At 38.3% G+C, this 26,649-nt stretch overlaps 2 protein-coding genes across 4 annotated transcripts; one reads left to right on the top strand and one right to left on the bottom strand.

Moving 5' to 3' along the window:
- Positions 1 to 719: 719 nt before the first annotated feature.
- On the bottom strand, positions 720 to 17,474 carry LOC141914952 (neutral alpha-glucosidase AB-like). 2 transcript variants are annotated; one of them, XM_074806336.1, is made up of 23 exons: positions 17,399 to 17,474; positions 17,074 to 17,196; positions 16,380 to 16,622; positions 15,634 to 15,801; positions 14,850 to 14,952; positions 13,143 to 13,263; positions 12,884 to 12,980; positions 12,668 to 12,769; positions 12,455 to 12,533; positions 11,936 to 12,109; positions 9,518 to 9,579; positions 9,347 to 9,424; positions 8,971 to 9,173; positions 8,284 to 8,507; positions 7,709 to 7,805; positions 7,022 to 7,182; positions 6,409 to 6,658; positions 6,005 to 6,081; positions 5,816 to 5,890; positions 5,398 to 5,511; positions 5,204 to 5,316; positions 4,978 to 5,081; positions 720 to 4,178 (listed from the first exon to the last, which is right to left on the bottom strand). In XM_074806336.1, exons 2-23 carry the CDS (start codon positions 17,178 to 17,180, stop codon positions 4,066 to 4,068), a joined length of 2,865 nt encoding a protein of 954 aa, XP_074662437.1. In that variant the 5' UTR covers positions 17,181 to 17,196; positions 17,399 to 17,474; the 3' UTR covers positions 720 to 4,065. The 2 variants fall into 2 exon arrangements, with proteins under 2 accessions (XP_074662437.1, XP_074662520.1); XM_074806419.1 differs by having other exon boundaries at positions 14,850 to 14,895.
- Positions 17,475 to 17,537: 63 nt separating this feature from the next.
- On the top strand, positions 17,538 to 25,301 carry LOC141910648 (uncharacterized). Of its 2 annotated transcripts, XM_074801363.1 has the most exons (10): positions 17,538 to 17,690; positions 18,539 to 18,583; positions 18,725 to 18,840; positions 19,217 to 19,383; positions 19,586 to 19,613; positions 19,693 to 19,729; positions 19,915 to 19,992; positions 20,114 to 20,155; positions 20,626 to 20,829; positions 21,622 to 25,301. In XM_074801363.1, the coding sequence occupies exons 1-10, from the start codon at positions 17,657 to 17,659 to the stop codon at positions 22,143 to 22,145; spliced, it is 1,275 nt and encodes a 424-aa protein (XP_074657464.1). In that variant the 5' UTR covers positions 17,538 to 17,656; the 3' UTR covers positions 22,146 to 25,301. The 2 variants fall into 2 exon arrangements, with proteins under 2 accessions (XP_074657464.1, XP_074657472.1); XM_074801371.1 differs by lacking the exon at positions 20,114 to 20,155.
- Positions 25,302 to 26,649: the final 1,348 nt, after the last annotated feature.

Here is a 26,649-nt window from a genome sequence, read left to right as displayed (position 1 = left end):
GAGGCAAGTTTGACTGTAGCAGTAAAGCCCACTTAATCCTTTCCATTTGGGAACAATGAGATTTTGTTTGATAACAGAATCAGGATTGCAAATCCTCTTCATGTGGCAGATCTGGATTAAGCTGGTTTTATATCGTCATGGTTAAACCAGACGCATCCTTCAATGAACTTGTGCTTGCTTTGTATTTTAACCTTACTTAGCATACCCAAAAATATTCTCGTATCCACATGTGATAAGAAAAGACATGTTACACAAGTCCATTTTGGGTTTCAGGGTGAAAGGATCCACTTCTCTTATCTTTTTGCAACCAGGATAGTTTGAGAGATCGCTTATTGTTTAACAGACAGATGTTTCCCAGGCACTAGTAACATTACTGACATTCTTCAATGAAGGAACCAAAGGACTTAGAAATTAATCAGTTTTGACAGACTGAAGAATTTTGCATCTCATTGACCATAGTGTCTTGGGTTACTCGACTTTGCAGCAACTATGGAAATCATGAGAAAAATAAGAGATTTGATATTCCCTTAAAATGTTGTAACTATGAACATAGAGGCCACAACTATCATAATTAGAGCCTGATATCGAAAGTCATACAAGAACAGTGGAAAACCCAGCGAGCTTTATCAATTTGCACAAATCTCTTTCAATTCATTGACAAAGAATCAAAATCCCCAAGCAGGAATTTCCAACACTGCATTCAGAGTAAATGAAATAAGTTGAAATGGATACAAAAAAGACATTTATTTATTTACTTATTTCAAGTATCCACAGGATAGTGATTCTGACAAACCTCAAATATCGTACCACCAATACACAATATCTATTCACATTGAAAAGAATTTGCAATCAAATCAACATTTGATAAGAAGAAAACTACGAACAAAGTTAGATACCAATGGAGCCTCTTCATCCCTTCAGGTTGCATAGATTCAAAATTAAGAGCGCTCTATACATATTGCGTTAGACTATATAACGCACACAAATTTCGAATATATCTGTAGAAACGTAACAAAGCTTTACAATAGTGTACTTTCATTGTTCAATGACATGGATATCTAGGTAAACCAGTTTTTATTTCAAATACGCAAGTAAAACCAGGGGAATTCCCATCTGGCGTCATTCCAATGAAACATGCACGTCGACCCTTTTATATTTAATCATTGCAAAAAGCAATCATTGTTCTTTTCTAAACTTTCATTATGCACGTTTTTGAGAATTTATCTGGTTGTTTATCATGTTCCTATGATGAAACGCATTACATGCAATACAAAGCATGTGTTAGAATGAAAACCATTGAATGTGATCTTTGTGACTGATAATGAGGAAGTACACATATTTCACATACTGCAAAATTTGGAAATGTTCTAGCGCAATAACTTGTATCATGATATATCTACATAAATCGGTACAGCCCGTTGATAAGGGTATCCTTCAACAACAAAAACTTATCCGTGCACAGCACAATGACAAAAATAAACGAATAATTGACAACATAAATTAGAACAGTAACCACTTACACGAAGTATTCATGATTGACACAGAGGTCTTATATTGTTATTGGCAATGGGCTATTTTTCTTAGTAGCAACTGATTATTAAAACTACTTTTTACCACCATCAGGCCATCGGTGAATATTTCATTCAAATGTGGAATAGAATCCTTTTCGAATTCTTGATTTTTGAATAGAAAGTGAAACTGGATCTGGATATTTTATCGAAATTTACTGCGTACATCTTACGTTATACGGTTGCAACCATGTAGACTAACTTATGTAATACAATAAACTGTGCATGTAAATGCTTGATTTCCTAATCTAAACGGTTTAACCCAAAATGAATAAACTACCGGTACTGGTGAAAATAGAAAGGTTTTTCCTTCAGTAAACTACCTAATTGAATATCATGTATACATTCAAACTGGAGAGGAAAAATATAGGTTGACAATACAAAACGAACCTCTAAAACAACATTTTTCAGTCTCGGAAAAACAAACATCTTATAAGCATGCATATTAGGTCACTGTCTGAGAGGATTTCTTTTTTTATGTCTCGGTACTTGCTTAAAAGCTTATATTAGCTGTTTGACAGGCATTATTCTTGAAACATTTTCCTGATGCTATAATACTCCGTACTCATGGGGTTCGACTAAATTCTTATCATCACCTAACATGGATCCGACTTGAATTGATGCAGCTATTGTATTTTTTTTACCATAAAAAATATATCACTGCTTAAAACCGATAAGTATGACTACAGTAGACTCTGCCTAAACTGGTCCAGTTGGTTCCCGCATTATTTTCAAAACAAAATTAATCAGTTACTGGTTCGAAGAACTGGGAAAACGAATGGATGAAATCATGGATTTATTGAACCTAATGGCAATCTAAATTAATGGTATATTTTTATTTCATACAATTATCATAGACCGTAGCAAATAACCGAGGCTTTGCTCCTTAATACACGTTTTAAATTTCAGATACGCATCCTTCAATAGTATGGAGTTTCTCATTTAAATACTTCAGTTCACTCATTATGCACTCGCGCCTACATGAAAACTACAATTCAGGTCAATGAGTACAATCATTCAATTTATACGACACGCAAAGCAAGTAACAGGCCTAATATGAATAATCTACAGACATAGAAGATCAATAGTGTTGTGTTGTTGTTGTTGGTGGAAAGCCGTTACAGTTTACCAGTTTAGGCACGGAATGAACAGAAATGAAGTAAAAATGTTACCGCATAAAGCGGATTAACGAATACAGTGATACCGGACTATGAGAAATACATGTATTGAAAAACAGCTGCAAATGGAAATTCTATTTATTTTTTGCCGAATTGAACGGATTACCGGATAGACCAGTACCGGTTTAGTCAGTCTACTGTATCTGCGAATATGCATTATGCAAGTAATGTGACCTTTGCTAGCTCACGTATATGAAAAGTCTTGAAGGTTTTCCAGCCAGGTTTTAAACATATATGGACTTATCAGACGACACTTTTTCCAGTTGAAACCTTCCTCCTTAAGAACTAAAGTAAATGTGCTGCATGACAGGATTTGAATTATTAGTAGGTTTAATAATAGAAACTGTCATTGCCCATCGCACCATGTATGGTAGTTCATTGGCGATGAAAAAATGAAAATGCGAATTCGAAGCACATACAAAAAAGAAACGAAACTGAACTGAAAGCCTGAAGCACCAATAGATTTGCAGGAACAGTTGCCGATACCGGCAACATATCAGAGGGTACGTCTAGTACGTCATGATGATATGTATAGTATTATGTTATGATGAATGTACGGTACTATCATCTCCCCCTAGCAGAAGTTCCAACCTGATGACATCGGGAATGCTGCCATAGTAAGCTGGGGACAAAGCTTCTAGCAGGGGCAGGTCTAGAAAAGGGGCGCGGTGAAACGAAGGTGCATCTTGAGAGAGGGACCAAAAAATTGCTAGTCACGGAGGCATTACTTGCATTTTAATGTAGATCTAATCTTAACTGGAGAGAGAACATTAGGATTTTCCCAAAATAGGAGCACATACCCCAGCTAAATCCGCCCTGATTTGCACAACTGCCATATAAATAATATGCAAAATCGAACTGATTGCCTGTTGTACAATTGCCTTGGTTAGTTATCTGAAAATGTTAGAAACCCTGTCCAGGTAGGATCTGGATGTACCGGTATGTATTAAACCTTGCTCGACTCTCAGATGCACTAAAGACCCACTTGAATGGGCTTGATATACTTACAATCACCCTTTACCGTAATCCATTTCCGATGATTTGACCGTACAATCAAATTTTAACTCATAACTGCGGAACTAGATCACTCTCAAAGCCGAAAAAAACTTCATCATAGAAAAGCAGTTCTTAATGGCAAATAAAAATCGCAAAAAGATTTCTCGAACAGTCTTTATCTGAATCATTTCAAAAATACGTAATAAATTAAATTGGGAGGGGTATATAATAAGGTATATAAATAGACGAATGAAACGAAGGATAATCTGAGCACATTTGATCCGACACGGCGTACCTAAGTAGATTTTCGTTGATGAACGTGCTTATCTGAGAACGATCGAAAAATCTCCTGCGATATTCACGTCGGGCTTTCGAATGACGAGAACTTGCCGCTCAGCGCTGTAGTTAAACTCTAAATCTCTTGCCGTTTTTATGGCTGAAAGGAAAAACACATGGAAGAATATAAATGCGAATAACATTGTGAAAATTCAGTAATCAGAAGTGGAATTTCTTAGAAAAATATAGAGGTATGAATTGAGGTAACCCCTGTGTTGAACCCTTTCAGTGCATCCACCCCACAGTGTGATGTATAAATCAGCGATGCATTGCTAGTACACTGCACTGCAGTGTATTAATATTATCAATTAGTTTTTATTTCTATAAGAAAGATGGCAGCACCTGTCAAACAGTGAAATCGATGCACTAATGCGGTCGCTGTAGATGCGGTATGTCTGTTATTCAACACACTGGGGTGGAATTTCTAAATATTTTCAAATTACCGGTATCTGTAACACTTTCGGGTATTAATTAGTCAGCACTGAAAGGGTTAATAACTGGACGCAGGTTTGCCAAGCTTGGCACCAAGTTAGAGACTCTACTCTCCCAAGCACCACTCCTTTAAGCTCTTCACTACCATGCGTGACGTATATTTACGTCGCAAATAATGACCTTCTCTCACCATGCGCGATGTATATTTACGTCGCAAATATATTCATTTACTACAATTGCTGGTGTGGTGATTCACTACGCCGCTGGTGTATAGACGTACTAAATGATCGTCTGCTTCAATTTAGTTACACTATTTGCTCATAGATGGCGAATTAGTGCCTCAAATACTGAACTGAATTGAAAATAAATATGAATATGGGAAAATGCTCTGGTGAGGGGCGTTACATTACCTATGGTAGCGAAGAGGTTAAGCGAAAGCTCATTCCCCAATCTATACCGGTACTTACATGGACCAGATAAAGCAATTTTTCTCGGTGTCTGTTTCACACCGAATATTACAACTTTCTCTAACCACGAAGGCGTCTGGTAATTACCAGTTTTATCTAAATTCCTGTTGCAAAAAAAAAACGTACATGTATTACAACTGAGAGATATAAAATTTGGCGAAAGGTACAGTAAATAAAACAGTGACTTCTGGGGTTTGTAAAATGGTATGACAAAAAGATCACGTACCTATTTTCGAGTTTATTATTTTTGAATGTAAAACTTCTAAATGCGAAATCATTTTTCTTTTTATATCGGAATGTATGATAGTCGTCTATATACAAGTCTCCTTCAGCATTTCCCTGTTTAGAAAGAATGAACAAGCGCGCTATATTAGAGTCTGCATGAAAACATTTAGTCGATCAAATCAAAGATACACGTACAGCTTTATCGAGGCAAATGAACAGTGTATACGGGTCAAATCGACCCAGGATTGAAGCTCTGCGAACTCTTTCTTTCCTCGGGACGATCGTTCCTCCCTTTTGGAAAACCGGTACCTACAATATGAAGACAAACATTGCATCATCAATTCTAGTTCCGGTTGTTGAAAAGTTTTTGTACGCTCAGGGCTGCCAACCTCTGAAAAGTGCCATCAGTAACATTTCATCGAAATATGAAAGGAAATGTTCAAATTAATCAGTAATCAACAGTAATACCCTAAGTAACATCTTTCTTATCTCTGGTATGCATCAAACAAATCAAATCAGTATTTCTTGTTGTAAGATAGTAACAAATACTGAAAATCAGAAACAGTTGGCAGTTCTGTACGTTCATTTCTTACTCAGTAAATCAAAACCTTACCGTGTTCAAAGTAACGGGTATTGACTGTGTTGTCCCACCGTTATAAGTTCTGGAGTATGACAAGTCATACCAAAGCTAAAAAGAAAAAAAAAAATTAATGTGAGTGCCAATTGTGAAATTTGAATACCTTAACAAGAATCTACACGATCAAGGAGTATGATGTATTCATCAAACTAATAATAAACTTACGGTGTTAGCTCCTGGTAGTTGTACACTGACAGAACTAGCCCCACTGTCAGTTACAGGGTGAACAAGAAGGGCATTACCTAATGGACAAAAAATATTTCATGAATTACCAGAGTATTCATGAAAATATATATTACGTTACGTTGCATTACGCAAGTCAAATTCCAAAAATTATTTGATCAGCAAACTGAAACACTATAGATCAACGCTCAAGAGAAAGCCTACAATAATTCAGCCAAAGATCTAAAGTTCTTAAGAAACGTTGCTCAATGCATAAACTTTCTACTCGAGAACATCTTTGGCTGAATTATTGTGTGATTTTTCTTGTATATTCAACTTACAGCGACATTGTGTATCTTCTAAATGAATCTTTTAAACGAATAACATTTCGACAGAGCAATACTTACCGATCATGAACTCATCTTCAGTCGCGAACGTCGAGGTCTCTTTTGGGAATTCGACCCACAGCGGTCTCATCACCGGACTGCCGTCTTGTTCGCTCTTGTAGAACTGAGTATACCAATACGGCAGTAGTTTATAACGGTACCGGATCGCTTCGCGGATGATTTTCATGTTCGTTTCCGGTAGCAGCCACGGCTCGCGGCGTTTCGTGTCCAGATGAGCGTGAGCTCGGAAAAATGGTTGGAATGCTCCAGCCTATAATGAAACACGAATCAGTGTATGGTTAGAGTATTGTCTAACCGTAATTCACATCCAGACTTTCCGTCCATTTACAAATCCCCTGTGTTTTCCCTGATTTTTCCATGAGATTACACTTTCTGAATGAATCAGAGAAATTTTGTGGTTAAAAAATGTTACAGTTCATTCATTTTTTTTATATCGAATCACATACTGATAACGAAACAATTGGTCAATAAATAGTATTATCTGAATTCCCTGAGTTTTCCAGGATTTTTCTTGATTCCTTGAGTTTTCCAGGTCAATGGCTATCCTGCATTCCGTTGTGTAATTTGCACCACGGCATCAATGAAATAATGAACAGTTTGTTTCAAAAATTACCTGATACCATCTTGTAAGAAGTTCTGCGTCAGGGTTCTTGAAGAATCCGCCCACATCTGCTCCGCTGAAAGTTATTCCGGCTAGACTGAGCGATAAAAGCATCGGAATTGACATCTTCAAATGTGACCATTCGCCCATATTATCACCAGTCCATATAGCACCTATTGTCAAATAATACAGATTTCAGACAATTTAACTTACATTTTAGTATGTTACATTTGATTATTAATCTTTTTCCTACATAATAAATAGCCAGCAGGTAATTCCAACCCATTTTGACATACCCGGTATGTTACACCACCCAGTTACTTCTAAAAACTTTTCATTGTGTCAACAACTTGAACATTGTTTCATAAATGTTTTTTGTATGAACACGTGGAACCCAATTATTGGGTGGTTTTTATCCTCCCAATGCAATATACCCCATCCCATCCTTATTTGGCTCCGTAAAAAATAGAACAAATGGCACAGTACTGAAAGCTTCCAGAGCCCAATGAGCCATGGACACAATATGGAACAAATCAAATCAACATCAGTGATACAATCTAATTCCAATCTCACACTATCTAGGCTAATCCTAATATTTTACTAATATTGATAGTAGTAATTTCCTGATCCAAGGATTCATTTCCTTTAAGTAAGTATTATGGCTACTCCTTGGGAGGAAAAGTTTCACAAGCAATTTACCATGTCTTTGAGATCCAGCGAAGAAGGCCCTCGAGAGTACAAACGGACGTTCATTACCACCAGATCGAGCTACCTGACCCTCGGCACTAGCTCTTTGCTACAAAACAATGAAGTAAATCATGATCATGAGCGAATCAAATTAAATCACGAGTTCAATATCCAGGGTCCCTACAGTTCAGTCATTCCAGGATATAAAGAAATTCCTGGATATAAGAATATGGAGAAAATTCAGTGTTTGCATCACTTTCATATCTGAATTACTGTAGACTCCTCCAAAATTGGTACTGTTTATCTCAGTTTTGGTAAGCTTCATCCTTTATACTACTTAAATTTGGTTTCTAATACATTCGGTACCAGTAACTGCCTAACTCTATCGATTTAGGGGTAGTCAATAACTACTGTACAACTACAAACTAGGCAAATATTTCAAATTGCCTATTTCTCAAAATTGAAATCTAAAGGTAATTTGGGCACTTCATTCAAATTAAAGTTTTTAAGGAATCAAAGAGTCCATACTACCATACAACCCGATATTCAATTCAATATACTGTATTAAGCCTGTTCGGACAATGTACCTGATACATTCCAAAGATGTTGTGCACCTCTCGGTGTTCCCAGCCGCCGTGGTGAATCGCATCTTTATGCATGGTGATCTCCGGACCGTTGAAAACCGACGGTTCGTTCATATCGTTCCACGTGAACAGGTGCTTCGACGAGCCCTGATACTTTTCGAGATCGAATCGATCCGCGTACCATTTACAGACGTCGGGGTTGATGAAATCGAGCCAGAATGAGCTCCCTGCGTAAATAACGACCAGACCATGGTAAAAATCGATAGTCAAATTATGGCCTGGATCTAACCATTTTTGCACAGAAAAGAACGTGCAACTTATACTGCGAGCACGCAGTACTGTGCGAAGGGAATCTGCAAAGCTCCGCATTTCATCCAGGAAAGTTTGAAAAATATAGATGCATTTAGGTGCATTCTGAGAGCATTTTACATATAGATATTTCGCAAAAGACTGGTCCAAAAAATTATGAGATGGGGGCCTTAGATTAAACCACCAACAACAATATTAATTTAGGTTCCTCCAGGTGCGTAGTGTGCGGGCAACACTTCAAAGGCCGTCCCGTCGTGAGGTTAAATGAATAATCCAATAGGGTTCATCTTGGGAAACCAAGACCTAAGCAACGTAAATCCTAAACAACAATGCAAAAACCTTTGGAAACAAAAATTCCATCTTCACCGACAACGTACATACCTGGCCAACACCAGCCTTCGTAATCATTTCCGGACTTATCCTTCACGAAAAGTTTGTTGTCCCTCGCTTCTTTATACAATTCCCAGCCGTCGTCTTTCTTGATGTGAGGATCGATTACGGTTACCATTTTTCGACCTTTCGCCGATATGTTTTTGATCATGTCGAATGAATGAGAGAATTTAGCCGCATCCCACGTGAAGTATCTGAATGAAAAGACACAATTTACGAAATTTGTATCATTAAAAGATTTTAACAGCTTATCCGGATAGCCTGACATGTAGCACTATTTAGATACCGTAAATTTTTGCGCTAAAACCTATTTCTATAGTTAATCGTAATGAACACCTTCCGAGCCATGGCTAGAATATCAACGTACCTCTTTCCATTTGTGTGCTCGATGTCCAACCAGATAACATCGTATGGAATGTCATGTACGTCGAAATTGGCGTCAACCCTGAACAAAGATTGATTGAACATCAAAGAATTTTGGTGTTACAATTTAATGTGGTTAAATTTTTCATCGAAATGGAAAAGGTAAGTTACTAACCCGCGAACATCATCTTGGTCATTATAATTCCATCTGCACTGATGATACGCAATTGAAAATAGCTGCAAGAAGATGGATACACAATTTTACTAATGCCACTGGACCCCATTTACGAGTCATCAAGCCAAACCTAACTCTAAGTTAGTTAAAATCTTCATATTTTAGCGTCACAATTTAATAACCCCAAAATATCATGATCGGCTTATTGGCCAGACATAATCTGACCTAAAAATCCGACCCATGTCACTTGAATACACCCAAAGATCAACAAAGTCAACTAGGGGTCCAGGGACACCATGCCCACTTGGGAAGTGGATTCAAATGCTCAACAATCTAACAATTTCAATATTCAACGTCCCCTGGTGACCATTTACAAAAACCAATGACCTTAAAACTCACCACAATCATAGAACATGTCAGCAGCTACGATTTTGTAATTGATTGTGATAACAAAATATGCCTCGTTACCAATTTAATATGGAAATACTAAGTCATTCTACTATTCAACGCCCCCTGGTGACCATATTCAAAACCCAATGACCTCGAAACTCACCACAATCATAGAACATGTCATGAACTACAACTTTGCAATTGATCATGGTAACAAAATATGCCTAGGTACCAATATAATAAGGAAATACTAAGTCATTCTACTATTCAACGCCCCCTGGTGACCATATTCAAAACCCAATGACCTCGAGACTCACCACAATCATAGAAAATGTCATGAACTACAATTTTGCAATTGATCATGGTTACAAAATATGCCTAGGTACCAATATAATAAGGAAATACTAAGTTATTCTACTATTCAACGCCCCCTGGTGACCATATAAAAAAAACTTATGTCCTTAAAACTCGCAACAATCATAGATGATGTCATGAGCTACAACTTTCCAATTGATTGTGGTTACAAAATATTCATAGGTACGAATATAATAAAGAAATGCTAAGATATTGTATTATTCAACGCCCCCTGGTGGCCATATACGAAATCCAATTACCTTGAAACTCACCACAATCATAGAACACGTTATGAGCTACAACTTTCTTATTGATTGTGGTAGCAAAATATGCTTAGGTATCAATATAATGTGGAAAAACTTTTTCCCACTTACGAATGAGTACTGGTTACACCAAGATGGCCGCCAATTGCGTCATAATTGGCTGATGAAAAATACCTGTCTCAGGTATAAAACATCCCTTTCCAAAGAACACCCATCACAAATTGTAATGAGAAATGGCAAACCAGTAGGAAGCTACAGGACTCAGAATTCGGGCCAAAATTAACATTTTTGGGCACTAAAAAGGTCATAGGACGGCCATCTTGAGTCCGACCGACCCAATTTTTGTTATGTTGATGGGCCCTGGGGGGATTCACATATATCCGAAAGATCAAGGTAATTGATCAAAGCGTCTTCGAAATTTCCCTCAAAAAGTTCAAAAATGTGTAAAAAGTGCTGATTTTGGCGAACAACAATGGCTGCCAGTCGGCCATCTTGATTCTGAAACAGTTTAACACTCATACACTGGATAAACTTTTTCACAGCCGGATCTCGTCAGCTGGTCTGTGACCATCTGCTGCCTTAAGGATGTTATTCCATACAGGGGGTAGAGCAAATCTCCCAAAGTCTTTATTCAGCGTGGGGTGTCTCAGGTAAATGTAAAATGACTCCTGAACACCTCGTTCGAACCACCGGGGTTTGACTTTGGGAGATTTGCTCTACCCCCTGTATGGAATAACATCCTTAAGGCAGCAGATGGCGCGCGGGAGCCTTCACAGACCAGCTGACGAGATCCGGCTGTGACGTCACATCAACAACATCTGATGACGTCACTTTAAGCCTGACGATGCCTACAGAATGTAGGTGAAAGCTTGCTCTTGTGAGTATCAAAGTTTATCCAGTGTATGAGTGTTAAACTGTTCCTAATTTGGATATTCCTGGATAGTAAAGAATGTTTAATGGCATCTTGATTCTGATAGGGCCAGTTTTTGGGCTGAAGATGTGTCTAGGGTAGATACATGTGTAACCCAAATATCAAGACGTTACCTTGAAGCGTCTTCAAAACTTCCCAAAATAACTGGATTCCGTCTACGGACGGACAAACGGACGGACGGACGGACGACGGACGAAAAGTGAACGCAATAGCCCGCTGGGACTAAAGTCCCAAGTGGGCTAACAAGCATTTGGCTGTATTGTGCAAGTGTTTGTCAACCTCTTACATCATCAATTAAGACAAACTAAACTCTGATAAGGGCCTCGGCTTATTGGGTGAAGCTCTATGAAAGCCATGTATTTTAGGCTAAAGAACTGTCCTCGGCTTATTGGCCGAAAAATGCGGTACATCGATTTAAGCTTAAAAGAATTCCAAGAAATGGACGTATAGCATTGTATACAATAGGGTACTTATACTTACCGGAGGTAGCGGTGTTGTGCCAGTCAGTTTACCGTACTGATAGAACACGTCTTTTGGCTTGGGACCGAGCAAGAAAAATACATCGATAACACCGGATTCGGAAAACCAATGGGTATCAACTTGAGGTACTTCATCATCTCCTTTGACTAAGTCAACCACTTTACTGAACAAATTCTATAAAAAGAATCGAGTGAGCCATGAAAACGTGAATATCTGATGTATTTTGAGATGATCATCCAGATTGTGGCACCATAGTGGCCACTTTCCGCCCATTCACAAATAATCTGAGTTTTCTCTGATTTTTCCATGTGATTACAAAAACTTATAAAAAAAGAGGGGATCAGAAAAATTTCTAGGTTTAAATGCTACAATTCATTCATTATTCATTGAATTACCTACTGATAAAGAAATATGTGATCAATAACATTATTCCAATTCCCCGAGTTTTCCAGATTTTTTCTAGATTTTTCTGATTCCCTGACTTTTCCAGGTTAGTGGCTACCCTGACAACTCTCTTACCTTGTCAGCCTTGTTGTTGCTGATATCAACCCAAGTTTCCGAAGGATTCAACCAGAATACACCAACAGTTCTCTGAGGACTATGAATTAGAAATTAATACGGTTAATGCAGTTCTGCCAGTACAGTACGGACAAGAATGTCGCTTATCAGTAACATTATCGGTGATAATGACGCTGATATGACGCTGTTTCAACCTTAGCTAATCTCTATTACCTATGGGCATACATAAGCGGTACCGATCCATAAAGAGCCATCGGATTATGTAGTTCATACTCAAACACATCCAAGTTGTACAATCTGTACGGATCAGTATTTCTGAAAATAATATGTATCATTCATAATCCCAATTTCAGCCATTACGTAACATATGAGCCTCAGTTCTGAATGGTGATACGAAAGGAAATCGAAGCGTTAAAGCTAAAAGCTTACTTCGTCGACTTCAACGCCAGAGTGTCGGCATGTTCCGGAATTCCGTAAACGTGTTCAAATCCAGGAAACGAGAAATCCATTCCGACTGAACTGGAACCTAAAAGTGAACATAAAACCAAATGATTAGAGTTTTAGTGCTTGTTGATTGATGAATGTGAGGACCAATAGTAGTACTGAATATGAATATTTCCTGCTTTCGGGGAGGTATCCCGGAGAAAAACTGCAACTCAAAATCATGAAAAGTCAAGAAACGACGAACCATGAGGCTTAGTATCCTGATGTCCTTCGAATGTTTCTTCTCCGATACCGGGCTCGGCAGCCTCAGTCTCTTTAGTGGCGGACTCATCATTCTCCCCACCTTCACCAGCCCCTTCTTCTTCCTACAAATCGAATTAGATTTTTAGATAGAAATAGTAAACCCATTATCGCTTACCGAAACTTAACCTGTAGTTAAGAAAGCGCCAGTTTTATAGATTTGGGTATAATACAATTCTTCGTCAGAATTAGGTTTCAAATCTGATTCTATCCACACAGTTCTTTTCAGTAAGTTTTCGTCCTTTAAAGCGAGTATAGACCTACAGAACAAAGGCCGGGTCTATAAAACTGGCTGATGGGGGTTAAAATTGAAACAAAACTGCAACCTCAACAAGGAAGTATTAGGGAAACAAAGTTTGTGCATAGCCGCATGAGCAAACAATAACAGGATTTCCAATGAAATAAAACATAATGACGGGTAGGTAGTACATGAAGGGAATTTCTAAGCAAATATATAATATACATATATATACCATATAGGATATTTTGAATGAAAACTAAATATACAAAATACTGAAAGCAGTGTTTTGCTGCAGTACTAAACATGCTATATAGCGCTTAGTGTAATACTAACAATTATTAACTAGAGTAAATATTCAAAAATAAAATTCTGAGTACCAGCAGGACATTTTCTGAATAATACGAATGACAAGGTCGAAAATACGGACGGCAGCGTCAAAATCAATTATGTTAAGTGTAGTTGTGTTACAGTAAAAAGCAATAGATAAAATCGTCTCTTGGATAACTTGAATAAAATTGATATTGCTCAGACGACTGTAAATCATCCCCAAATAAACCCGAAGAGGAAATAAATATCCCACTCGGGCATATGCTCGCGAGTTACAGAGTACAAGCCTGGAAACCCTGAGTAGAATGCTCTAACCACACAACGGACCTTTCCGAGATAGTCACTGATAATACCACCGAAAGCTTGTTCACCACATTTTCTAATAGAGAGTTTTAGTAAACACGTGAAGTCGACATACTCACCAACCGTATTTATTCATGAACAATTCAACGTTATTTAAGCCGTCGCTTGACAAAATCGTACAAGCGACTCGTTAAATAACGTTCAACAATTCACTAATCCTCGAATGGAAAGAGCTACTGGTAAATATCCCAGATTTAAGATATAGAACAGACAAAATGACCTTATAATTTGACTAGAAAAATATCTGGTAAATGTATCATTTCTAACAATTGAGTCATAAACTATGTCTTCGATAAAATGTTTCCCAGAATTTGAATTTATGACAAAATATTTGAAATTGAAATTACTTTGAAATTAGAAAAAGTTTGGTTCAATAATTCAAACCTAAACAAGGAGCCTGTCGGCTTACATAGCTCCGCTGTGTGATTTGAAGAAATAGAAGCTGCATACCTAGGGGTGCCCCGTTGTGGCCAAATCCAAAATGGGCTCTGTACTTTGTAGGTATTGGTCCATAGAACACTTATACCAAATTTGGACTTGATCTGATTAAAACTGTAGGACTAATAGCAATTTGAAGAAATAGAAACTCCATCTCCAGCGGAGCCAAAAATTGGGTCCATAATATATCTTGATTAATTTATTAATATTTCCCTCCACGCCTAACATGTTCGAGGATTAGCAATTGTTCATGGATAATGTCCATTTTAGTCGATGACACACCTTATTTTCCGCCTGACCGTCTTCTTTTGGCGCTTCTTCAACCTGTCTGAAAGGACGTGAAAACCAAGAATATATTGCACTTCCCATTCTACCGACGACTCCCCTAGAAATAAGTCAACAGATACGGATTATACGCAATGCGCCAGGAATCTTTCACGAAGGCGGATGGTGGATTTTAACCGGGTTTAACACCAGTTGAAATGCTCCAAAAGGCAGACAAAAATCGATGTACCGGTAGGCATTACTAACTAACGAGGTTAAAGATAAAATTTAGAAATTATCGCAATTGGAATTGAGAAAATAATAAACAGTAACAACATTTTGGCTATTCCCTAAAACGCCACCGTCAGTTCTTGTAATGAGATTCCATCATTGTAATAGAAGTTACCAGTACCGGTAAATCGGTAGCTATGATTATCAATTCAACACATCAATCTATAGTTTCAGTAAGCTGATTAATTTTCAATTTTCAGTGTTCACATCAGAATTGATTGTACGCACTTGTGGTTAGAATGTTAAAATTTATCAAAATTGAGTCTTAACGATAACAACTGTAGGCCAACCCGATCAGCAAAACGAAGGTATACTTTGAGGCTAAAAACGCTATACCCAATAAGCTGAGGCGAACTTTGGGTGAAATGTCTCCACCGGATGCAAAGGGATGGACCAAAAATATTCAAAATTTGATAAAAACTCTAATTCAAGGCTGCTATATCGTAAACAACTAATATCATCACCGAGAGACAATTCATAATCAAATTACTTACGCACGTCCATCACTTACTTATCTGGATTGTTGTACTGCTCGAATTTCAGTAAACCGCGAGAATTTACGCTGATCACTGGATTTCCGTCTTCGACGACGTCCAAACTGAACGGTCTAGCTTTCAACACGACCTTCGTCGACTGGTAGCCGATCTCGAGACGGTCGCCGCGTTTCTGCACCGATATTCTAGAAAATTTCAATATATCGACAAGGTTGTAACACAAAGCTAGATGGTATCAACGCGATATCCGAATATTATTGAAATAAATAAACAAATTAACCAATCACAGGGTTTTCCAGTTGTGAGGCCAGGGTTAAAAAGAGTACTAAGACAGACTATTTCAGCAATTTTAGACCCAAAAGGAAGGACTTCTTGGTTTGAAAAGAAGTATTTTCCAGTAAAATGAGGGCCCATGATGAGGCATTTTCGCAATGCCTTCACCGGAATACTAGTCATGTAGACTTGTCGTACATTCCAGGGTAATTCCATAACACTTTCCTGTAGATTCAATCTTACTGAAAATTGAGTAACCTGACCTAAGTCATAAAATACTTCAACAGTCGAATTCGCAACAATACATAAAAATTGAATTTGGAAGGACTTTTTCATCAGAAGGAAGGACTTTGAATCAAAAAGAAGGAGTAAGATGATGTTTGGTCAAACGTTTTCCAAAAGAAGGACTTGGAAGGAGCGCTGAAAACCCTGTAATCAAGTGATCGAAAAAATTTAAGCTCACTAGACGCGGGCTACAAATCAAACTCACCGCGACTCTTCGGGTATATTCAACAAAGCATCGCCGATGGGAGGTTCATAACGAGGCCGGATGGGATCGGCTTCAGTGATGCGCATGCGCACGACATTATTCGTCAAACCGATCAAATCGAGATGGTATTTCACGTTGGTTTTCTTATTCAGCAGTTCGACGGTCACGTTCGTCCGATGTATTTTGACGGTGTTCAACAGGGCCTCGTAAGGCGTATTCCCGGGAGTCAGCGCTCGATTGCGTCTAGATAAAATGATCGAATAATGATAACGAACTCTTTATTTCGTACAAAAAGAACTGGGAGAGAATAGAAGATATAAAAATAGATTTGAAAGGTACAACTCTTATGGAGTAGCAGGGTTGGAAGCAGAATATCAACGGTGTTACAGTACTTTTGACTACAGGTGCCGAAAATACAGGCTTATGATGTTCAGTCAGGTCCTTGAGGGGCTAGACACAAATTTTTTTTACCCCAAGTCCTGGACTTTTTTGCCTTCAATTCAAGGACTTTTTCCGTAACAATATGAGTAAAATCAACACATAGATGCAGTAATATAATTGTGCTATTTCCGAGTTTTCCAGCTTCTTAGTAAAATTTGAGTTTTTCTCTAGACTTTTCTGTTTCCCTGAGTTATCCAGGTCAGTGGCCACCCCGTCAGGCCTCATCAACATCCGTCATTCAAATCATACTTACTGACAAAATCCAGATTGTTCACATGTTTTGAAGTTGCTGCGGTCAACTGAGTTAACAGGAGCGACCAGTGAAACACCGACAACAACTAAAACGACTGAAGTAATCATGACGAAATCCGATCGGCTGAAAAAAATACCGGCAATACAGAACAAAATTGGAGGAAGGTGCATTTCGATAATTAGTACGTCAGAACTTTCTTTTTCGTCCGATCGATGAAACAGCGTATAACTGAGACCGGTCCCATTCAAATCTCACTTTATTCGTTCAAGAGGTGTTACATGTAAGATTAAAATATGCAAATACCGCAAAAAATAGGAATTCTTACCAGAAAATGAGACAAACGCAGCAAATTAAACCACGTCGACTTACGCCGGTATCAGCGCCCTCTACGTATCCAGATTTCAAGCCACATCCGCGTTTTCCACAAATTAATGCGGAAGTAAATAAACAATTTGTCACCGTAGTCGAGTCGTTGAAATATAGATAGACAAATTGGTGTGAAATACGACGCGTAGATCGCTGTGTCTATGCGTGAAATGCTAGATATTCTGATATCTGATTATATCACCACTTTCTCTTTAAGATGTGCAGCTCGGAAGGTTCCATTCCGATCAGTAGTAAGTGTAGGAGCAGCAAGTATCTATTCAATTAAGATTTATTGCAGTTTTGACAGCTGATGAGAGAAATCCCACAATAACGAAGCCAAGATTGAAAAATTCTATATTAGAATGATTATATTTGAGGAGCGGCGTTTCCGCTAATAACTGTTAGCCATCATCAGGCGTACTTATAGAATTTTTCAATCTTGGCTTCGTTATTGTGGGATTTCTCTCGTCATCATCACACGGATATTGTGTATCTTCTTGTCTAACCTGGACAGCTGATGTCGAGGAGTGACAGTTCAAAAGCATTGTATTCATAATCTTTTCAGCCAGTTATAATTTTTGGCTTAATTGCGGTTTAGGTCACCTTCCCGCTAGACTATGGCGCTAGTGTGTGACTAAATAGGCTTTTGTTGGATTAGGTAGTGACATTAAACCATTGAGGCACAGGTAGCCCCCCAGCTATCGTCACGATAGCTGGGGGTTCAAAATCAAAGATTTTACCCAGTATCCTAGGTACCACCTATAAAAAAGTGACCTATAAAAACCTTTTTTGTAGGTGGTACCTAGGATACTGGGTCAAATCTTTGATTTTGGACCCCCAGCTATCGTGACGAGCCCCTGTGCATAGAGGGAACAACTGCATGCAGTCACTCCAAAAGCATTTATAAGCGTAAAGGCCTTAAGATATCCAATCATTAGACTAAACCACTTACAGGTTATTAGGTTGTACATAACCATTAGGTTAGGTAAATAACCATTCCTAGGGAACCTAAGCTAACTGCGGTTGCACTGCCCCAGAGGCTAGACTAGTATGAATTACCAATCTTAACTTATAGCAAAATATGTGTCTTATATTTCAGACTCGTCTATGAGTATAAAAGCAGGATATCTGAGAAAATGGACCAGTAAGTTTTTAGACTGAGCACAAAAGCCTGACATCGGTTCCTCATAGCGTCCTATTGTTTGGTACCTTTAGGATACTGGAGGGAAACTAATCTGTAAGCTAGCGATTGAAGTCAAACAACAAATGTTATCCTATATTTCAGAGGGATGTTTCTCCAGCAAATGGAAGAGATTGTATGTAGTTTTGTATCAGGATAGTGAGTTAGCATGGTTCAATGATCAAGGAGATCAATCTGCCCTTGGTGTTTCCAAGTTAGCTGTATGTACTGCTTTCATTCATTGTAGATTGCATTTTTAGTTAATAAGTCAAGCCAAGTGGTTAAAATTATCTGATGGATAGATACCAAAGTGACAATTGAAATTGCGTTGTAGTCGAGGTGTTTGTCTACCAAACTCAAACCAACTTGTCTCTGAATTTTCAAAAAAAGGTGTAGGGTGATAACGATTCTGGAAAAAATAGGAAACTCTTGGGGAAAACACAGGGAAATGGGGTTTAAATGTTGCTCACACATTTCCCCTGCGGATTGTGTTCCATGTCCTGCATGCCTCTTATCAGAACTATGTGACTTGTTCGTTTCGTATGGAAAGTTGAAATTCCTATAAAATACCTATTAAGTGTTCGTTCATCGTTTCAGACTGTCTGTCAGTTCATGGCCGTAGGGCCGTTCACGCAAGCGATTCCGCATCGCCCGGCGTTACCGAAAGGAGCCAACATCCAGCACTTACTGGCAGTGCCTCGAAGAGCTGTCAAAGATCCAAAAGAATTGAACTGGTTCGTGTTCGTAGATGATGGCGAAATGAGGTAACGTTCTGCTCAATTTGACTGTAAAGCTGAAGTTCCACATTTCTGGTTTAAACTTTGAGTGAAATACCAGTTTTTGAATATGAACTACTCCTAATTTTAACTTAAAGAGCTGAATCTCACTACCTGAGAATGAGATCCGGATTCTTTAATCTTAAATATTAACCATATTACTTCCTTTCTATTTTCATTGCTGGTATAGAAGTTGGATGGACAGCATTAGCAAAATTGTAAGTACAAAATACACTGGTCATTGCTTACTGAAATTTTATTTATTCTGGAAAATTCATGCCTGTGCTTTTCTTACAGCTACCAAAACCACCCCCACCCCCACCAAGACAACAAAGTATGTATACAAATAAAAGATGATGGCATTTAGAATGTTCATAACTACTTAATACTATTTTAAACTCCTGTCCACTCATATAGTTCAACTCTGAAAAATTCTGTTATTGAAAAGATAGCACCCGGTACTTTATTTATGTTCCCAAAAATGTATCGAAATGGTAAATCTTTTTATATTTCTTATAGCGCAGCCTCCTCCATATGCACCTATACAGGGGCAACCTCAACCCGGCTGGAGACCACAGGGCCCTCCACCACCACAAGGTGAGCATTTTCTATGGACGTTGAAACGATAGAATGAGGAAATACACTTTGTATGTGAGGATTTGTAACTGCATTTTCTGAAAAGTTGTTTGAATGATCAAAATATTGACTGATTTTGTAGGATATGGGCAGCCACCTCCCCCTGGATTCAATGCCCCTCCAGGTAAAGTAATTACAGTGTAGATGTACAATTAACATTCCTTATTAGTAGTTATTAGTAGCTTTATGGGGTTTATTGAGAATGACTTGTTTTCTGAATGTAAAACCAATCCGATTGACCTCAGTACACCAGGGCCCGGTTTCATAGACCGAGTATCAAAGTTATCCCTAGGGGTAAATCCTCAATCTGGGTGACAACCACCATAGTTACAATGAGAAACCATGGTTATAACAGACAAATTTCAAAATGTTCCCAGGGACTATTATTCTTCCACATCTATGAAACCTGAGATATGTTGACAGACCACCAGTTAGAACTAACAGTTAAACCCTTTAAGTTACAAAGTATCTAAATATCTGGACCCAGGACAATAAAAGATAACCTGCGTTTAAACAAGACTTGCTTGAACATCTGGCAGTACTGGTTGTAATACTTGTTTCCAAACGTAAATGATTTAATTTATCATTTTTCAGGTTATCAACAGGCAGGCTATCCCCAACAGGCGGGCTATCCCCAACAGCCTAGATATCCGCAGCAACAAGGATATCCGCAGCAACAAGGATATCAACGACAACCAGGTCCGGGCGGGTATCAAGGCGGCGGAGGTGGCGGTAATACTACTGTCGTCGTGCAGGATCGAGGCAGACGACGCAGCAGCGACGACGGGTTTGTCACAGGTGAGGATGGATTACATTAACTGGCCTCGAAGTAAAAAAGATAAATAGAAGTGATATTGTCAAATTCAAAAGTTTTATCACAAGGAACTGACACAGTTGATAATGTGTGGGTCAAATGACTGACCCCAGTTTACCTGTATTTATAAAACAACAGGTCGTTCATTGATACCGGTTTTATCCATTCTCCATTTCAAGTGTGACAAGCCCTTGTGTTTCCGGGTTGAACTGAGAAATATATCAATATTTTAAAACACCGGTTGATGAGCACCATATGGAACCTTCATGTTTTGAGTTGGTTTTATATAATAATTCTTGTATATCAAAATTGCCAGTATTCTAATTTCATCAGGGATTAAAACGATTAGATTATCATCTATTTGATTTGACAGTTAGCCGTAGATTTAATGATAACTTGACAGATTGATGAGAAACATTATTTATGAGTACCGGGTAGTTTTTACTTTGACTCAAATCACTAAAATCAATATTCAACTTAAATCAAAATTCGAGACCCAGTTTCATAAGCCGCGATCAGACGCGGGCAATTTGGCCCGTGCCTAATTAGAGAGTGCGTTCATACTGAAACCACTCACTCAATACTAAACAATGCTTGAACAAAGCAAAGTCAGTCACTTCCGGAACCAGTTGCAATTCACGTGCAATAATTTGACCTGTGCTAAAATTTGGCTCTGGCCAATAAATTTTGTGTAAATTATAAGCTATTCAAACTGTTAACTCATCAATTGAAATTCTAGTCGGAATTATAAAATGATATTTTATTTCCCATTTCAGGAATGATGGTCGGTGGTATGCTCGGTTATGGAATGTATCAGCCATGGGGGTGGGGTATGGGCCACGGCTGGGGCGGTCCCGCGTACTGTCACGGGTACGACTTCGGGCCGGATATCAACATTCACAATCATTACGACATCGACAACACGACAGTTCAGAACACGACCGTTAATGAAACGAACATCAACAACACGGAATTCAACCAAGAGAATAACTACACCGAGAATAACATCGATCAAGGCGGATTCGACCAGGGCGGCGATTACGGGCAGGGATTCGACCAGGGCGCTTACGGGCAAGGTTTCGACCAGGGCGGTTATCAAGGAGGGTATGACCAGGGCTATCAAGGCGGTTATGATCAAGGCGGCTACGACGGTGGTTTCGATCCCGGCTACGATCACGGAGGGTTTGACGATCAAGGCGGTTGGGATGATGGAGGAGGTTCGTACGACGGCGGTGATTCGTTCGGAGGTGGTTCTTTTGGTGGAGACGATTTCGGGGGTGATTTCGGCGGCGATTTCTAAGTCGCTTGAACCTCTTATGGGTAAAATTGTATTCTCATTTTGCTAGTCAGTCAGTCAGTCATGTTAAGCAGTCAGTTACTATGGAATTTTTACCGAGAAAGTTTCGTTGTCATAAACATCCTTATCTATGCATAGCAATAGAGTTTTATGTCCATTTTGTGATAGTAGTAGTCACATGAGCTTTTATTCCTTGCACAATTCATTATCAAATAGTTTGGCGGTTATGAATCTGTTGTTTTAAAAAACGTTTTTATATTTGATAACGTTGACACATTATGCTTTGATATGATATGCAAGTTTCATTTACCGGTATATTTTTATGGAAACCGTGTTTGGTTTATTTTTTCACTCCGGTGTGGCCATATCCATACGCTGACAGTATAACTGTATTATACCCAGGTAAGGTAAATCACTATTCAATATCTCTGTTGTCAATATAATATGTACAAGAATTCTATTAGTGTATTTTCACTCTTACAACTGGTTCTATGGAACGCAGTAGATCTTGCTTGTTTCCTGTCCTTGTACCTGTTCAGGTCGGGATCGCGTTTGCCTCACTCGGTGATGATGAACTCGGATCCATGAATGAAAACTCTTTCTTTTTAACCTCTTTCCTCGAACCGACTTAGAAATTTCAAGTTCAGCGAGATAACAATGGCTGCATTGTTAGTGTTGACAATCATATCATACCCCGGGAATGATAAAACTTTTCAGGGCGGGTGGAAGGAGAAACACCTTGGTCCGGCCACAGCTGCCAGTGTGGAGGTGTTTGCGAGCGCCCAAGACGCCGAGCGCTGGTGGGGGATCTGGGGGTCCTCCATTTGAAAAAGCTTTTGAAATGTTTAAAACCAGAAGATGATGGTTTTAAAGACATTCTGGCATAAGATATTTGAAATAAATCGAGGCCTTACATCGGGACAAAATTCACGGCAAGATGAAGGTAGTTTTATTATCGCCATTTACTATATCTTACGTCAAAACGTGAAACATGATCGACAAAGTTTTGGTCTGGCCAAGGCCACCCTGGTTCCGCCGGCCATGCTTTTACCAAAAATACATGAAGAGTACTTTTGCTTTTACCGATTTTACGAGGATGTTTTGGAAAGAACTGTTAGACTTGATATCTGATCGACTCCAAAAATAGAGAATGGTCCCAATGGTACTGCGAAAGATCTGCTAAAGTGGCATGAAATGTAATGTATATTGTAATTCTATTTTGGTAGACCGTATTTTTATCACTAAAGCGTACATGTAGAATGAAACAATAATTTTGTATTACGGAACCAGTGATTTCACTTGATCCACACCAGGGGCTCGATCCACACCATAATTCCACTTTGGAAAATATATGTATTGTCTCAGCGATTTCATTGCGGGGGATTTCTCATTCAGAGTAGATAAGAGTTGTTTTTGCCAATTAGATAAAGGTTACCTAAATGTATCTTAATTTGTAAGTGAGAAAAGAGTCAACTGCAGTTAACATACCTATTGCTCACCTTGATGTTGATTAAATTTTATTCTATGGTTTCCCATTTAAACTCATTTCGTTGATCGATGCCCGAAATGTATGCAATACTTGCCCAAAATCTTGTTGTTTTTTTTTAAATCGAAATGAATTGTGTGCAATGGCGTTGAATATGATTTTAAAGATACTTTACGTAGGTCACTAAATGAATGTAAATGCTACAGATGAATCAAATGTGGGATATTTTACCATCAAACTACCATATTGATGGAAACAATGCAGGTAGTAAATTAGGAGCAAGGGTGTTTAGAATGAGTCAAATTTTGCCATGTAAATATAGCTTATAAATGTGCCTCTTGATTTGGAAGATATTGTAACTTTCTTGTTACGCAACTGATTTCAACCATCTAGGAACTCGATCTGAAGAATGTTATAGTAATATTACACACTGACCAAGTCATGACTCGACAACTTTCTTGCTACGACCTCTTGCATTTGACAAGCTAATTTTTCATTAATTTTCCAAGTACGTTTATATTTTACTTAGTAAGCATGTAGGCAGTCAGTCAAATACTTAATCACTAAGTCTATGTTGCATTATTATGAAAATACGGGCATTTTCTTGAACTGTTTTTGCCTACAGAGTACTAAATGATACATCTTTCCTTTAAAAATAATTTTTAATGCCATACATGTATTCTTATTTTTGTCCGAGCCAAGAAATGAAAATGCAGAGATTACAACCACGGATGTATTGTATGAACTAGTTTCTAGTTTACATCCATGGATTAACTGAAGTTTTCACTGTATTGAAATGCATGCGTTTCGATTCATTGAAATGCACCCCGGTATATACCGATAGATATATATGCTTATATTTTAGAATGACGTGGGGACTGCTTACCCGGTATATGTATATGGCGTAATTATGTGATAAATCTACTCTATTAGTGCCAGTATATTCAAAGCCCTTTTAGTGCCATGTATAGTAGAAATATATGGCGGAATTAAAGGCATATATTTTCATTATGGAATTAGTTAATGCGTGATACATAAATTACATATTTCATTGAGATTGGGAAAATTAAGTGCGTACAGTAGACTCCTAACTAGTCATATGAACATTCTACTCGAACGAACATCTTGGATCCGTAGACGATAATCAAGGTTACATTGTCTTACTCACCTTATATGAAGTAATCATTGATTTTTAATCGAATTCAAGTTAAGAAAATCAGTAGTGCACTGCATTCTCATTGTGGAATTTGTACTTCGTACATTAACTTTAGGTGACATGTAATGAAATTATTAAAGCATCTAATTTCGTTATTTATATTGCATCAATAGTACAAATGCCGAGTATGTTGAAATGATTCTGAGATAAACTGACCTTTACATGCTGTGATCACATATATTAATGGCTATTATGTTGTCTCATTTTGGTTTTTTTTAATCACATATGCTTCTACAAATGATGTTGTAACAAAACTGTAATAAATTTTTGTTATTTATATCATAGGCCTATTTGTTAAAAATGAGATTATTTTTGCTGAATATATTGTGAATACAGCACGAATTCGAAGTTGATAAACGTGTTGAGATAAAAGGTATAAGCATCAATTGATCACTCAATGAAGAATAGGTCATGGTCAATGGCTTGGTTGTGTCTGGTTCAAAGCGAAAAATTCTTCAATCATCATGTAGAGTAGAACCTGCTTAATTCAGATCAAATGCATCTAATTTATGAGAAATTCGGATTAAACAATATTTTAGATACTTTATAGGCGAACCATAAGTGATATCCATATAAGAATGAAATCTGGATAACTGATACGAATCAAGCAAGTTTGACCAGTACGTATGTCTCTGGCTTTGCATAGATGTTCTTCTCTTGTTTTAAACACTTGTCTCATCTATTGCCTTTGGAATAACTATTTCAGCATAACAACGGCGTTCTTCTTGAACTTGTTTGATTTCATCATCCTCTGAATCTAGCAAAGTACTTGCGCTGCTTGAGACAGATCGATGGATCTTCGCACAGGAATCATCATTCTTATCGTCGAAATTTGTCGGAGGTTTCGGCATATTTTCGGACTCACTGCGCACGTCAAGATCAACATTTACATAATCAGTTGCAGTATCGAGACCGTCTTCCCGCACGGTATCTTCGGCCGCCTTCATTTTGATTTGTCGCATTCTTTTTTCCCGTTCGGCGATCATGTCCTGTAGTTTTATCGCGCTACCGTACTGCTCCCCCTTGATGTTCATCCATCCAGGCGTTGCGCGGCTGATCAAACTGATATTCGTCATACCGCCGTAAAACATCGTTTCCTCATTTTGTCTGAGAGTATAATTCATGAATTCCGAATACGGCGCTTCCAGCCGGATCGGATGAATAGCCGAGGTGCGACGAATGAATCGTTTTTGATTCTCATTCAGCTGCGGAAATACCGGTCTCGGTGCCGGCTTGCAGCATTCGTAGTTTTTGCAAACTCCCATGGCCTTCAACGCGCAGCAGGCCAACACCGAGAGTGGCACTCCGACAAGAATCACCACACCGATTATCACCATTACGAAGTCTTTACTTGATGCGTCGTATAGAGGTATGTCTTCAAACTTTACCAAATCGGCTTTCTTTACCGGGTTGTTAAAAACATGGGCCCATTTATCAGGTTTTGGTGTGGGACGTCTCCAACGACCGTTTAGATAGTTCTGCTCTATCTCCTTAATTTCATCCCAAACTGATTTGTAATTCGAAGGTAGCGTTGAACTTAAGTACGCCGCTTTGAAAATCTGGCGTTTCGCCCGGCGACGAAACGTAACATCAGGTAAACCGTATTTGAATGTCGCAAATTTTTGCTTCAGATTTTCAGGTTTATCTTCAATAATTCCTGAAATTGTAAAAATAGCCATTGATTTCAAGTATGGAGCGCTTCTAATTTTCAGTAATAATCATTTTTGAACATCAATCCTATTACATGACCTGGAGATAACCATTGATAAGACACTATATCCTTGTTATGTTGATAATCCATAGAG

This window comes from Tubulanus polymorphus, chromosome 1 (assembly GCF_964204645.1).
Source record: "Tubulanus polymorphus chromosome 1, tnTubPoly1.2, whole genome shotgun sequence".
NCBI lineage: Eukaryota > Metazoa > Nemertea > Palaeonemertea > Tubulaniformes > Tubulanidae > Tubulanus > Tubulanus polymorphus.
This window is presented reverse-complemented; position numbering and strand designations above follow the sequence as displayed.